Source organism: Electrophorus electricus, chromosome 6 (genome assembly GCF_013358815.1).
Source record: "Electrophorus electricus isolate fEleEle1 chromosome 6, fEleEle1.pri, whole genome shotgun sequence".
Lineage (NCBI taxonomy): Eukaryota > Metazoa > Chordata > Actinopteri > Gymnotiformes > Gymnotidae > Electrophorus > Electrophorus electricus.
The window spans coordinates 11,899,871-11,913,532 of record NC_049540.1 but is presented as its reverse complement, the minus strand read 5'-3'; the positions used below and the strand labels follow the sequence as shown (position 1 = coordinate 11,913,532).

General features: G+C 50.8%; 2 protein-coding genes across 3 annotated transcripts in view; one reads left to right on the top strand and one right to left on the bottom strand.

Moving 5' to 3' along the window:
• Positions 1-35: 35 nt before the first annotated feature.
• LOC113570183 (neuferricin) lies at positions 36-1,938 on the bottom strand. The gene is made up of 4 exons (XM_026998432.2): positions 1,539-1,938; positions 942-1,082; positions 488-674; positions 36-385 (listed from the first exon to the last, which is right to left on the bottom strand). Exons 1-4 carry the CDS (start codon positions 1,795-1,797, stop codon positions 208-210), a joined length of 765 nt encoding a protein of 254 aa, XP_026854233.2. The 5' UTR covers positions 1,798-1,938; the 3' UTR covers positions 36-207.
• Positions 1,939-2,023: 85 nt separating this feature from the next.
• The window catches only part of zzef1 (zinc finger, ZZ-type with EF hand domain 1), a 34,803-nt gene continuing 23,164 nt past the window's right edge, over positions 2,024-13,662 (top strand). For both annotated transcript variants that reach the window (XM_035526975.1, XM_035526974.1), the window contains exons 1-18: positions 2,024-2,762; positions 4,868-5,012; positions 5,446-5,640; positions 6,148-6,331; positions 6,727-6,926; positions 7,265-7,475; positions 8,159-8,275; positions 8,590-8,768; positions 9,095-9,193; positions 9,464-9,555; positions 10,424-10,569; positions 10,778-10,892; positions 11,044-11,262; positions 11,359-11,450; positions 12,279-12,487; positions 13,036-13,169; positions 13,248-13,318; positions 13,396-13,510. In XM_035526975.1, coding sequence (XP_035382868.1) covers positions 2,340-2,762; positions 4,868-5,012; positions 5,446-5,640; positions 6,148-6,331; positions 6,727-6,926; positions 7,265-7,475; positions 8,159-8,275; positions 8,590-8,768; positions 9,095-9,193; positions 9,464-9,555; positions 10,424-10,569; positions 10,778-10,892; positions 11,044-11,262; positions 11,359-11,450; positions 12,279-12,487; positions 13,036-13,169; positions 13,248-13,318; positions 13,396-13,510 — 2,946 coding nt within the window. In that variant the 5' untranslated portion in view covers positions 2,024-2,339. The remainder of the gene's footprint in view (positions 2,763-4,867; positions 5,013-5,445; positions 5,641-6,147; positions 6,332-6,726; positions 6,927-7,264; positions 7,476-8,158; positions 8,276-8,589; positions 8,769-9,094; positions 9,194-9,463; positions 9,556-10,423; positions 10,570-10,777; positions 10,893-11,043; positions 11,263-11,358; positions 11,451-12,278; positions 12,488-13,035; positions 13,170-13,247; positions 13,319-13,395; positions 13,511-13,662) is intronic.

Here is a 13,662-nt window from a genome sequence, read left to right as displayed (position 1 = left end):
GGTTTTTAAAAAATGGACACATGGCAACTGAAAAATAATTTCATTATTATATATTATAAATAGATGATATGTAATAGACTTTATGCATACTTTGTACATGGTAAAACTAAAATAATGAATTTTTCCCAACATCATTTAAAATTGTCAGACTTAATCTGATCACTACTATAAGCTTAAGTTAGTAGCACTTCTGAACAAGATCCAGGCTTAATCTTGGCTAAGGAGGCAGGAATCCGCGTGGGGTGGGCAGTCCTTGTACTGCCGGAGGTGCGGGTTGTTCGAACGCGTCCGATCATCTAGTCGCACGCACACACAGCGTGTGCGCCCTGAGCCAGGTGAGAAGAGCATCCTAGGAACTCCAGTCCAGTCTCTGTGAACACCACCGCTGAGAAAAGAAGATCCCACCGCAGTCATCTCGGGCTTAAGCGTGAACCAGAGACGGTTTGTTTTCAGTAGCTTCACGCGGTAAAGCAGGGCGGGGCGTTACCTTTTCTCGGAGCACCAGACGCGCCCCCCCGCGGCAGAGCTCCATTCTGAGTTGCAGGCTGGGTAAACCCTGTTCTCCTCCTCAGCCTGGGCTTTCAGCTTCAACCCCTCAGTCAGGTGGGCCTCCGCCTGCTGCAGGGCCTCCGTCGGCTCCCCCCTCTCGGTGTAGAACCGGCCGATCAGCCTGCCTGCAGCACAGAGGAAGAAATGATGGACGCTGGTTTGGAGCGCAGAGGGGACGATGCATTTCAGTTCGTTTGGAAGCTTTCAGGCTGAGGTGTATAATATGGATTAGGTATGCAGCACAAGATTTGACGTGGATTTGAGTCAGAGAACAGGCACTGGGCAGACCTTAGAAGAGGTCTTGAACTTTTAAGGTACTATCTACGCATTATAGCCATGCAAGCCAAAGAACGGAGATAATAAACGTACACAGCTGTATGTATAGACATTACCCACTGGTGTGTACTCCTTCTCATAGAAAGTCAGCCAGTCATAGAGTGCCACTATTTGAGACGGAGACAGATCTGAGACGTCATCGGACAACCCTGCCTCAGAAAAGTCACCCGTCACAAAAGCCCTTGATGCATCTCTTCCTGGAAAAAAAAACACGCAAACACCTTGTATGTTTAAAAGAACCCGCACTCAGTACTAAATATGCCAAAAATGCTGTCTAGTGCACTTTGAAAGGCGCAATTTCACAGAAAGGAAGACTTGGGGCTACGAATAACAAGTATAAAGACTTCCTCATAACTACGTATTCGCTACCTATGTACACCTTTTCATTCAAGTTAGCAAGTTCATATTTGAAATGTCCCAGTGAACATCAACTAGGTTACACAAAGGATTTGCCATCATGACTCCGACATAACGCTAGCTAAGCTACTGCGGTTTTCAGTATAGAAGTGAACCACATGTGGCGGAGCTGTCACCTCGCCCATATTTCAGAGATTAGTGCGGAATATATTTCATCTAGGCGAATAAAAATCGCATAGTAGATAAATGCTATCCCCTTCATATTTAAGATGCAGCTTGTGACCTCGGTCTTTTACCTGAGAAGAAACGATAACCCCCATCCGGACCGTAATGCTTACGCCCCTTCTCGACATCAAACACCTGTCCTAAAATGGCAAGGTAAAGTCCTTTACTACTCCGGTTCCCGTTATACAGCGCCAGGACATCTTGGTGCAGCAGACCTGCGGTGGGCTGGAGCAGCCATGGCTTTAGCAGACAAGAGCCTACGGAAAACCACTCAGGGAGAGTCCATATAGCCAAGCCGAACGAAAGAAGGGCTACCAAATATTTAAACATCGTGTTAACAGTGTATTTACTGCATAACTGCGGTGAGGTAAATAATAATGTATAAAAAAAATTAAAAATAAAAAAAAACTTGAATATGTGAAAACGTTTCAGATGCTCCTTCCATAAACAACAGCTTACATCGTTGTACACTTCCGGGTGTGTGACAGCTTGTTAATGCGCATGTCTGGGAGGGTGTGCGCTAAGCGGGGGGGATATCACGTTGCTATAAAAATGGTTGGCCAGTACCTGGTATGGGCCATTTAGTTAATGCCCTCGCGGCTTTAAATCAGTCCGGAAAAGTTGCTTAATTAAATGAATTAAGTTGCTATATTAAATGAATTAAAAACAAGACAATAATACTGGAGGCAACCACGAGGGGGCGGGCGAGGGCGTTTCCTAGGGAATGTGACGTAACGGGCCTGTGAATCAATGCGGTGACAACGGAGGAACGCAGTAGCCGCCGAGCGATCCGGACTTGGCAAAACGGGTCACAAAACGAGCCGAACACGGCCTGAGAGGAAGAAGGAGTCGATCCTCAGCCACAGAGCATCATGGGGAACGCGGAGAGCGGCGGCGGCGGTGGCGGGGCTGGAAGTGGCGACGAGGAAGATGTGGAGACCGAGAGCCCGGGCTTCGCAGAAGGCAGCCCGGCCTCCGCGGCCACCGCCGCCGGCGCCGGCAGTGGCCGAGCCTCCGTCCCTGGAAGGAGCGGACGGGGAGCGGCTCACCCCCCGTTACCGAACTACGGACTGCCCTCCCCGGAGGCCCTGATGGAGCAGGTCAAACTGAGGGAGGCGGCGGCCCGCATGAGCGATTCGATGGTCGCCATTTCGGAGTCGGCCCTTGCCCGGAACGAGAGCGCCCTGGTGCGCTGGTTAGAGGAGCGCCTTGGCCGCGGAGAGGAGGCGGTGACTCTGGAGCAGTTTTGTGAAATGTTGGAAAGCAGGGACGCGCCACGGGAGGAGTGCGAGGAGGTACCTATAGCCCTGCGGCGACGTTTCAAATCTAAAAGTGACCAGAGGCAGGGCGCATAACGTCCAGCGGTTTGATCAGAGTCCTCAGCTTTAAATAAAACGTTTTCATTGAGTTGGAAATGACAGTTTATAGTGTTCGTCATGTCCGACTTTTTTTTTTTTAAACACTGACAGGTAGGCTGTTTAGTGACACCCTGTCCAACGCTGAAGTTCACGAAAGGCAATTAGTTATGTGCATTAATACGTGACCTCTTAGTTGCCTTGGCCACTTGCAAAAGTTCTCAATGATGTGGTACCACTTGAGTTATTGTATGGACTGTTGCAAAAACAAAACTCCAAACTCAACCTGACTCTGCTAACACAAAAGTAGTATGGCATCTCATCTTCAATAGGCCTAAGTTTGCATAGTAATGGCGTTCTTGTTTTGTTGACAGCTTAGATACAGTAAATATAGTTTTTTTGCATGTGTTCAGCAATATTGTGAATGTTTAGGTTTTGACATGAAGGCTTTTTAATTTTTTTTTGACTATATTTCTCATGACCTTTACCCATTAATCTAAGATCAGCTAGTTGTAACAAGAGGAGGGTTCCTCTAAAGCAATTTGAATTGCTGCTCTGTATGAAGAGTACTACACAAATAAACTTGCCCTGTCTAAAGAACAGACCCCAGAGAAAGCTACCGCACGTTTCGGACGTCTCTCCTCTGGGCGTGCGGTACCTGGAGTAAACCTCATTTAGTGTGTTCATAACTGGGGTTATTAGGTAGGTGGGAAACAAGGGTGGGCCATCCGGGAATCTCAGATGAGTCATTTGGGAATCGGAGCTGTAAATAATAATTTGCTGATACTTCGACGTGTAAAACAGAATTTCACAATCATACGGATGTGCTAGACAGTAGACGTTCAGTGCTTAAGTCACTCCCGGGCACCGCGCCTGGATGTCGGAAGCAAAGCGCGTTTGTTGACGTGCTTACGTGGGTGTGTGTGTCTGTGTGTGGGTGTCTGGCAGGCTCAAGTTGAAGGCGGACGTTCCAGAGAGAGCTACTGCACGTTTCCGTCTCTAATTGGAGATGGGGCAGAAGCGCGTGTCTTCTGATAGAGGCCAATTCTTCTATCAGTTCTGCTGTCAGGACCAAGTGCTATGAGAGAAGTCTAGTGTTATAGAATGAAGTCATTAGTCCTGCGGTGCCGTTCTGCTTTGATACCAGCAAGGATGGAATTTCGCTGTGACCTCTCGGCGCTGCCACGTGTGCCAGTGGCGCGTCCGTCGGTTTTGTTTGTTGTTTGGCCGCTCTTTGTTTTTGAAGTCCCTCCTGTGTGTTGCTGTGTAGCTTGTCCTCTGCTGAGTCAGCACACTGAAACACGTGTTGGGCCTGCGGCACGGACTTTGACCCGGTCATGCACAACGCATGTTACTCACTGGGAGTGTATTAGGAGAGCTCCCACTCACCACACCCATGTGAATGGATGTCTCTTTCCTTTGTGGTTCTCATTGGGTTGTTGTTGTTTGGTTGTTTTCCTCGTGTTTTATTCACTTTGGGTAGCACGATTCAAGAAGCTTCAGTCACGCTAGTGTTCTGTGTAGTTTAATCACGTGCAGTGATTGATGAACCGGTTCTTACCATCCTTAGTTCTTCTGCAGGACATGGAGTTTTATGTTTGTTTGGCAGCAATAACTGGATTTGCCCCAGCATTAGACTAATTCAGGCTAGGAGCTGCTTATCACGATCACAGTGGCCTTTGCCGTAGTGTTATCACATTGTTGTAAGAGTTCTACTTATCGTGTTTTATTGGGTGCTGTGAGTGTTGGATGTTACAGAGCAGGGTTCTGTCGGCGCTCTAATAAACCTAGGCCTTCACGTTCTCCAGCAAAGTCCTTTCACAGTAATGCGGGCCGGTCTTTAACCGTCACGTTAGTAGTTGGCCGTTTTTAATATCACAAGGCATGTGGCGATAGCAATATAATTACAGCATGATTGCAATATGTTTTTGTCCATATTAGCCATCCCAAGGCAACATTAAAACATAAAAAAAACTTTGAATGTGCAAAAAATGGTGTCTCGCCAGTATTCTCTGTGTAATGTGTATACTCTTGTGTTTACGCAGGCGTTTGCCCAGTTCGATGCGGAGGGCGATGGTGTGGTCGATGTTGAAAGCATGCTCATGGCTCTGAAGAACAGTAACGGTGCCAACCTGCAAGGGGAGCTCAGCCATGTGACCAGGCAGCTACAGGCCTGCTCTCTGACCCCAGGTAACACGGGATGCCTTTAGGGCTGGGTCTAGGGAGGCACGCTTCCAGTAAGTTCTAGCATGGCCGTCCCATCAAGAACGTTAAGGGACACTTCCTTCCCCCACCTGTGGTCAAATCATTAAGGATATCGAGATGTTTTCCAGGCAAAAGTCAGCCTGAGGCTGAGGGTCACATTGTTTTCATTGGGTGTCTCTGATCAATAACCTTTAGAGGTTACCTCAAGGGTGGGGAATTTATTTATTGTTCCTTGTGTCTGAAGTCAGGTGATCAGTCTCCGTACCCTAACTCAGAAACCTGAAGCACACTGGTTTCTCGCAGGGTGAACACTAGCAATAGTCAGTATCCAATTGTTCAGGAAGGGTGTTGGTTTAAACTGTTTTTACTGCCTCTGGCCTTCCCGTTCTCTTGTGTAATTCCGCTGTCCCTTTCACAGGGTTTGTGGACATCTTCTCCAAATCCAAGGACAGGCTGGTGGCCCATGCCGCCAAGATCCTGAAGTTCCTGCACAGGAACCGCATCCCCAGCAGTGCTGTCCCGTTCCCTGCGCTCGAGGGCTACAATAGCATCTGCACCATGAGGTCTTCAGTCCTGCAGGACTTCCTGGAATACCTCCTGCAGAAAGAGAAAGGTTGGCACTGCCGATTACCCGGTGGGGGATGAGGTCACACGGCCAGCTTTCAGAGTTTGCCCGTGCCAAGTCATCGTGGTTTTAAAAGCTTTTGGGGAGTTTTCCCATCAGTTCATCCATACGTTCATTCTAAAATCATTCCAACATGGCACAACGGCGCTCTACTTGCCCTTTTTCATCAGTCGAGTACAAAAAAGTGCAGGATTGTCCAGCGTGACTGATGGACCGAGGACTGCGCGTTGTCTAAACGAACTTTGGCTGCGTGAAACCAAGCACGGACGTGCCTCATTTATGTGGCGTTGTAAATGCGCTGCGTTTCCTTTGTGTACTTACTGTTCAGTGTACTTACTGAACACGCCCTAATTCTGGTGTAGTGCTAGTATGCCAATAAGCATATGTCGGGGTGTTGCACTCAGTTACATGCAGTCTGACAGTTGCATGAGGTATATTTGTACGATCTCTGTGGTCCGGTCATCTCCACCATCCTCTCCGCCTCCTCCCTGACAGACCTGGATATCCGGTACGGTGCTGATCCGAGCCAGGACCCAGAGGCCGAGCGCGTGCGCGTCATCTCGCAGTGCTATAGCTCCATCGAGGCCTCGTCCAATGCCGCCGACGTCCACAAGATGACCAACGGCGAGACGATGTCCTTCTGGCAGTCGGACGGCAGCGCACGCTCCCATTGGATCAGGCATGCCGGCTCCTCCCACCTACACTCTCCAGCCACTGGGATTCAGTGTCCCCCTCTCCTCTGGGCGTGCGGTACCTGGAGTAAACCTCATTTATTGTGTTCATAACTGGGGTTATTAGGTAGGCAGGAACCAAGGGTGGGCCATCCGGGAATCTCAGATGAGTCATTTGGGAATCGGAGCTGTAAATAATAATTTGCTGATAATTGGACGTGTAAAACAGAATTTCACAATCATACGGATGTGCTAGACAGTAGACGTTCAGTGCTCAAGTCACTCCTGGGCACCGCGCCTGGATGTCGGAAGCAAAGCGCGTTTGTTGATGTGCTTACGTGGGTGTGTCTGTGTGTGTGGGGGTGTGTGTCTGTCTGTGGGGGTGTGGGTGGGTGTTTGGCAGGCTCAAGTTGAAGGCGGACGTGGTGCTGCGGCGGCTGGCCATCGCCGTGGCGTCCAGTGACCACAGCTACATGCCGCAGCTGGTCTCCGTGTCGGTGGGCAAGAGCCGGCGGGCCATGCAGGAGATCCGCGACGTGCGCGTGCCCAGCAACGTGACAGGCTACGTGGCCCTGCTGGACAATGCCAACATCAGTCAGCCCTGTGAGCTTTCGGCCCCTCCCACACCACTGCCACAGACTCTGCCCCTTTAGCTGCCCCTCTGTTCTGTCCCATAGGAAAATGGATTCTGTTGAAATATGGCAATATCTTAGTAGTATGTGGAGATATTTTAACATCGGAGAGCTCCAGAGTTAGTCATGATATTTTTAGTCATGTTAGCAAAAAAACACTTCACTCACCTATTCACATCCCTAGCAGAAGTCACCTGAATATTCCTGGAAAGTCTTTTTATGCTGTGATATATTTTCATATTTTGGGTGCTTCTTGACTGGACGCAAGAGCTCCTTCCCATTCTTGCCCACTGATCTCTGCCCGCACAGACGTTCAGATCAACATCAAGCGTTGCCTGAGCGACGGCTGTGATACACGCATCCACGGTCTGAAGACCATGGGCTACCAGGTGACCAAAAACAGGGAGGTGTCCGTGTCAGACGCCTCCGCTATCTGGTACCTCTCCCTCCTCACCTCCCTGGTGACGGCGTCCATGGAGACCAACCCCATCCTCGCCCAGACCGTCCTGCATAGCACACAGTAAGTCAGGAGCGCTGGGTGCAGACGTCAAGGTGACGGAGCGCGGCCTCGGCAGGGATGTGTGGCACCGGAGAGGCTGGAACCTTCCGGCAGTCCTCCGTGAGGGGGTCTTTACGGTAGCCATGTGCAATTTGGCGGCAAATTTGATGTATTTCACCAAACATCCTTCTATCTGCAGAGATGGGTGTGTGCCAGCATTGTCCTGGTGAGCCAAGAAATAACGCATCTGTGTTCTCATTCGCCATTTATGTAGAACAGAATTGTGACAGTTTTGGTCCTGTAGAGCTCACCAGGCGCACGCCATGATCTTTCCTCCCTCGCAATCTTTGCTCATCCCATTGCCATTGGTCATGGGATTTCTCGTCAAGCTTTGCCTGCAGGCAGATGCTTAAACGTCGAGCGTTCTGTCATCTGGAGCAGCCACGCTTCCACATTTTGAAACGTGATTATACCCGATTATACCAAAACTCGCCTGACCTCTTAAACAAGGAAGGAAGCGTCCCTTTTTTAACAACACACGCGGGCATCCGGCCAACGTCTGGATTCCTGCTCCCTAAGGTGCGACAAGGTGCCCTGTACTGAATGGTGGGGGGCACCAGGCGCGAGGGTGTTTGTCTGCCAGCAGGGCAGCGCTGTTGCGCGTGCGTGTGTGCTGACGTGCTCGCTCTGCTGTGTACCTCCAGGAAGGCCTTGCAGCACATGCCTCCACTCTCCCTGACGCCCTCCTCCACCGACTTCCCCAAGTTCTTCTCGGCCAACGTCCTGGAGGAGGTGGACGCCTTCCTGCTCCGAATAGCAGAGTAAGACCGAGGACCGGTGTATTCTCCGTTCGGTGCTCCTGTTTATCAGCCGCGCATGGCTGTTTGCTTTTGCTGTGATCGTGTAATTGCAGGAGGCAGCGATCGGAAGTGTGTAATTGTACACTGCTGTAAACTGTTGTTTACCCGAGCTCCTACTCATCCACTCCAGTTACACTCCCTTGTCTGCCTCTCTCTCTCTCTCTCTCTCTCTCTCTCTCTCTCTCTCTCTTTCTTTCTTTCTTTCTTTCTTTCTTTCTCTCTCTCTCTCTCTCTCTCTCATATCCCCCTTCTCCCCCACCCTGTCCGTGCCACAGCTGCTGTGACACCCCAGATGCCGAGCTGACCCTTCTGGCGTTTGCCCTGGCCCGGGGCAGTGTGGCCAAGGTCCTGCTCTCTCTGGCTGGCATGTGTGAGCGCGGGGGCTCAGAGTACCACGCCTCCTCCCTGCTGGCCTCCATGGCCTCGGTGCGCCTCCGCCTGCTCTACCGCAACGGTAACACACACCTCCCTACTGCATAGGACACTGCAGGGTGGCTACTGCAGCGTCAGTACACTGATGATGATGATGATGAAGATAGTTGTGTGCCATTGGAGATAACGGTGGCGTGGGTAACCCCATGCTGTCTGATGTCTTGGTGGCGTAGGTAACCCTCTGCTGTCTCATGTCTGGGTGGTGTAGGTAACCCTCTGCTGTCTCATGTCTGGGTGGTGTAGGTAACCCTCTGCTGTCTCATGTCTGGGTGGTGTAGGTAACCCTCTGCTGTCTCATGTCTGGGTGGTGTAGGTAACCCTCTGCTGTCTCATGTCTGGGTGGTGTAGGTAAACCTCTGCAGCTGCACCTGCAGGCGTGTGACGCAAAGAGCCGCGATGACAAATGTGGCCCTGAGAACATGCTGACGGAGCCCACCACCGGAGACGGTACCGCCCAACCTCCTGACACTTACATCAACACTCCACTTACACTGGGATGACCCCGGGGACGTTCTGTTTGCCTGTTCAATTACACAACTTCTCTCTACAAAAAACACAAACGACAACAAATTCAACATAAACGGCTGCGGGGTGGCACTTTAAAGGTTTTTGAAGTGTCGTAATCCCCCAGCGTGCTCAGACGTGCGATAAGAGAAATGTTCGCAGGGGTTGCCATCAGAGGTGTCGCATGCGTTTCCTCCGTCCGTCCCCCCGCAGGGTTCCTGACCGAGAGCGGCAAGAGGAGGGCCAGCGTGATCCTGTCCACTGAGGACCAGACGTGCTTCCAGGTCACGCAGCTCCGGGTCAAAGTGAGTCCGCGCTCGTCGGAACCACGCGGGACCGACTCGTTGCGTTGAGCAGGCTGATGGGACGAGAGCGGACTGGAGACGCCGAGTCCTTCCGTGATCCACGCCGGCCCGGCAGACTAATGACACACAACTAATAGTCGCTTTTTCTGCGATTAAAGCTGCGATTAGCACATTAAGGAATGAAATGTATGATGGTGCATAAAAAACAAAAACCAAAAAAAAACCAGCGAGCGTGAGTAGAAGTGTTGAGATTAATCAGATGAAACCAGTGAGTAGACCCAGTCAGAGCGGAGAGCGAGATGGTCTAGTCGCTGAAGACTCCAGGACCTACAGCCACAGTCATCCGAAAGGTCAGGAGCGTGTGCGGGTGTCGCCACGGCGATCCCAATGGTCCTGAGGGCAGAGAAGCCGAAAGTGTCCTTCAGGGTAGCTTGGGCAGGACTGGGTGGTGGTACAGCTCTACACAGAAAAAAAAACGCACACGCAGTGCTCTACAGTGAAGGGTTTGCTCATGCATCATAGTGGTACGCTCCAGGGACTCACTCACTTTCTCTAATGCCTAAGCAGGTTGCCACACAGTTTGCATAGTGATTTTCTAGATTTTTTTTTTTTTCCTCGATGAGCAGCTTTCAGCGGTCACCGAGTGTTTGTGTTGGGCGCTGATGGAGTGCGGGGACCACGCTCACAGTGCCCTGACAGGTTGCAGACGTTCGTGCCACTGATGAATGCGGCGCGAGTTGGCCACGTCCCCCAGAAATAAGTGTTCTTCAGTGTGCTTTATCACAGCACAGGGCAAGCCCGAGAGTGCCGTGGTCCACCTTCAGCTGTTCTGTGCGGCCTTTTTAAGTGTTTGGTCCTTTCTGCGCAGGTGCGTAAGGGGGCCATAGGTGCTAAGTGCGGCTTGGTGTTCGCTTATAACGACCCTGATGCGTTCGACGCAGACAAACACTTTAAGAGGTTCAGGAAATATGACTCCTGGTCGTTTAAGGACTACAAAGAGTTTGTCCAAGACAGGTAAGTGGAAAGCATTCTATCTTTTTCCTTTTTATTTCGCTTTTTCTTACGTTTAGGCTGATTTGTGTCTCTGTTGCCATCGGGGTTAACTGGGCTGTAATTGGGCGTTTTTCTCTCGCTGAGTTGAGGTGTGTTGTATGTTTAGTCCTGCGTTCCTGCCGGGTCTCCGGTAACCTGGCCGCATGTCCGTTGTCTCTCGCGCGTGCAGACAGTGCAGTAGTGGAGCAACAGAAGTGAGGGAGGAGGAGCCTGTGGGCTGGTTTGAGCTGGAGGAAGACTGGAATGACATGGAGATCAAACTGCAGCAGTGCCGAGTATCCAATGTAGGATATCATTCACGTGCATCCTCAACAAATTCCAAAAAAAAACCCCAAACAAACCAAAAACTTCAGTGAGCCATTAGGAAATGACCCTCAGGCAGTGGGCCGCGTCCTGTGGTGACCTCTGTTTGGGTCTGTGTGTGTCTGGCTGCAGTTCCTGATGGTGAAGTTCGTGTGCACGCGTCAGGAGGTTGCCGAGCGGCTGGGCGTGCAGCAGCTGGACCTGAGTGGCTACCTGTGCCCCGCCACCGAGCGCCTGCACGCGGCGGAGGAGCTGAGCGGGCAGGCCCCGGGGGCCGAGCGTGGCCCCCACACGGCATTGGCCCTCATCACGAAGACCCTCGACTTCATCAAGCAGCTCACGCGAGACATGGTAACGCACGTGTGTTGTTTATGACCGAGAGGCTCTTGGGGTTGTAGTCGGGACGTGCGGGTGCAGGGTAACGGAGCTGCTCCGCTCTTGTTGTAGGATCTGTCGCTGCACAAGCAGAAGGCACTGTTGGACTTCAGTGGGCTGAACCTGGTACTTTTCTGGGACTTCTACAGCAAGCTCAGGTCTATGTGAGTACACACTATAAGCTTAAACACACACACACTCAATGGTGTGCACTCAGGACCTTCTAATTATTGAGAGCAGAGCTAACAAAAAATGAAAATAGTATAGACATATTTCATAAATAAAGTAAAATTAAAAAAATCAACTTGCTCATATAGACTATATTTTACATATTCTTGGTTACTATAGCATGCATTTTCTACCTGAGAGTGGAACTGATCCACACCTCTCATTAGTTTGGCTGTGGGAACTCGCTGCCGTGGACCTGCCTACCTCCCCTTATGGGGATCGTACGAAGGCTTCTGGGATGGGCTTCTAGGCTCTTAGGCTCTTAGAAATGTCACAGAGCCTTCTAGGCTCTTAGAAATGTCACAGTAATTCAGAACTATGAGAGGTGTGCTAGCCTGCAGCAAACCCACCACTTTGGTTTTGTGCGCTGTAATAGCATTTTGAGGACTGCTGAGCTGTGTTTTGAATTCATGCATTGTGCGGTCATGCATAATGTATCCGCAACACAAAAACACAAAACACGTCTATGTGAAACACCACAACGCTACGCAGATTATGTGAGTACACGGCATATGCATATGCTTCACGGACTCTTAGAGAAATCGCAGCTCTGTGAGTGTACTTGAGCGCACACACACACTTCGACAGCGTGTTTCACTGCGTGTTGTACTGTGTATGACTATGTATGTGACAAATAAACTGAACTTGAACTTGAACAGAGAGCTCAGATTGGTGTGAGTGCAAACGTTTTTGCCACACTTTAGTAATGTGTATAGTTTGATGACTCTGTTTTTAAAATATTATTTTTGCTTGTGTGTGTGTAGACCTGGGGAGGAGGCACTGAAGGCTCGGGTCCTCCTGCTCCGGCTCCTCCAGAACTGCTTCCCGGCTCTTCCCGCTTTGCCGGAGTCCCGGGACCCCCTGGAGAGCACGGACTCTTCCCCATTGCCGTCAACGTCTGCAGGAACGACAGTGAGCGGAGACGTGGACCCAGCCGATGCCGTGGGGGATCTCTACAGCCACTTGTGTCAGGGTGCGAACAGCCACAAAGCCCCCATAGCACCCCGAACCCAACCCCCCATAAGTGGACGGTTCCGCAGTGGCGTTCAGGGTTAGGGTTGGTCTGATTTAAGGAAAGTCAGTTTTAATTCAGGTGTAATTCAGGGAAGTCTGGCTAAGAAAGGAAATTGAACAGCTTGGTAAAGTAATGTTTCAGAACAAATACAGATATTCCAGTGTCGCCCCAACACAGACTCAAGTGCTGAGACTGGCAGCAGGACAGTGGAGAACATTCTGCTCTAGACATCTCTCCACATACAGCTAATGACCAAGCTGGACATGGAGAGGTCTGAGAAAAGGTCTAGACAGGGACTGGAATTACTCCAGTTTCTCAGTGAGGAGAGCAAGAGCCCTGAAATAGTGGCACAGACAGCATATGACTGATGCTGATGTTTCAGTCATTCGATGGGGACATGGTTGAGTGTGTGTGTGTGTGTGTGTGTGTGTGTGTGTGTGTGTGTGTGTGTGTGTGTGTGTTTGAGTGATTGATGCGGTGGTAACGTGTCTGGCTTTGTCGTGCAGTGGCAGATGGACCTGATGGTGAGTCTGTGGTGGAGAAGGCCCTCAGGGCAGAAGCGGTCAGGGCCATCCTCAGCGGAGCAGCCATCTTCTACCCAGACAAACAAAGCCGACGAGACAAGCTGTTCGACATGATGGTGGGTGTGTCTTTGTGTGTGCGTGCGCATGTGTGCGCGCGCATGTGTGTTTTATGCCTTGCTTCTCTCCTATGGCAGAAGAACATAACGGAAGAGGACCAGCCAGAGTCAGTTAAGCTAACATTTGAGTCGCTCTGCAATTATTTCAGGTAAAATGCACGCACGCACACACACGCACACGTGCACGCACACACACACACACTCTGATGGCTGCATGTGTGTGCAGTGATCAGGACCCGAGTGGGCTGCTGCTGTTGCCTCCCAAAGGGGCACCTGCGGACTTTGACATCTCCCCCATCCTCACCGTCATGGACACACTGCTCCTGGTGGCCGCTCGAGAGGTAGTGTCTGTAACACACACACACACACACACACACACGCTGGAGACAGCACTTGCATAATTGGTTTTTGGTGCTTCCCCCTGTCTGTTGTCATTCTGCCTGTACTGTCTGTAGTCTGCAGTGTTTCCCTCAGCTGTTTGCTCGTTGACTTT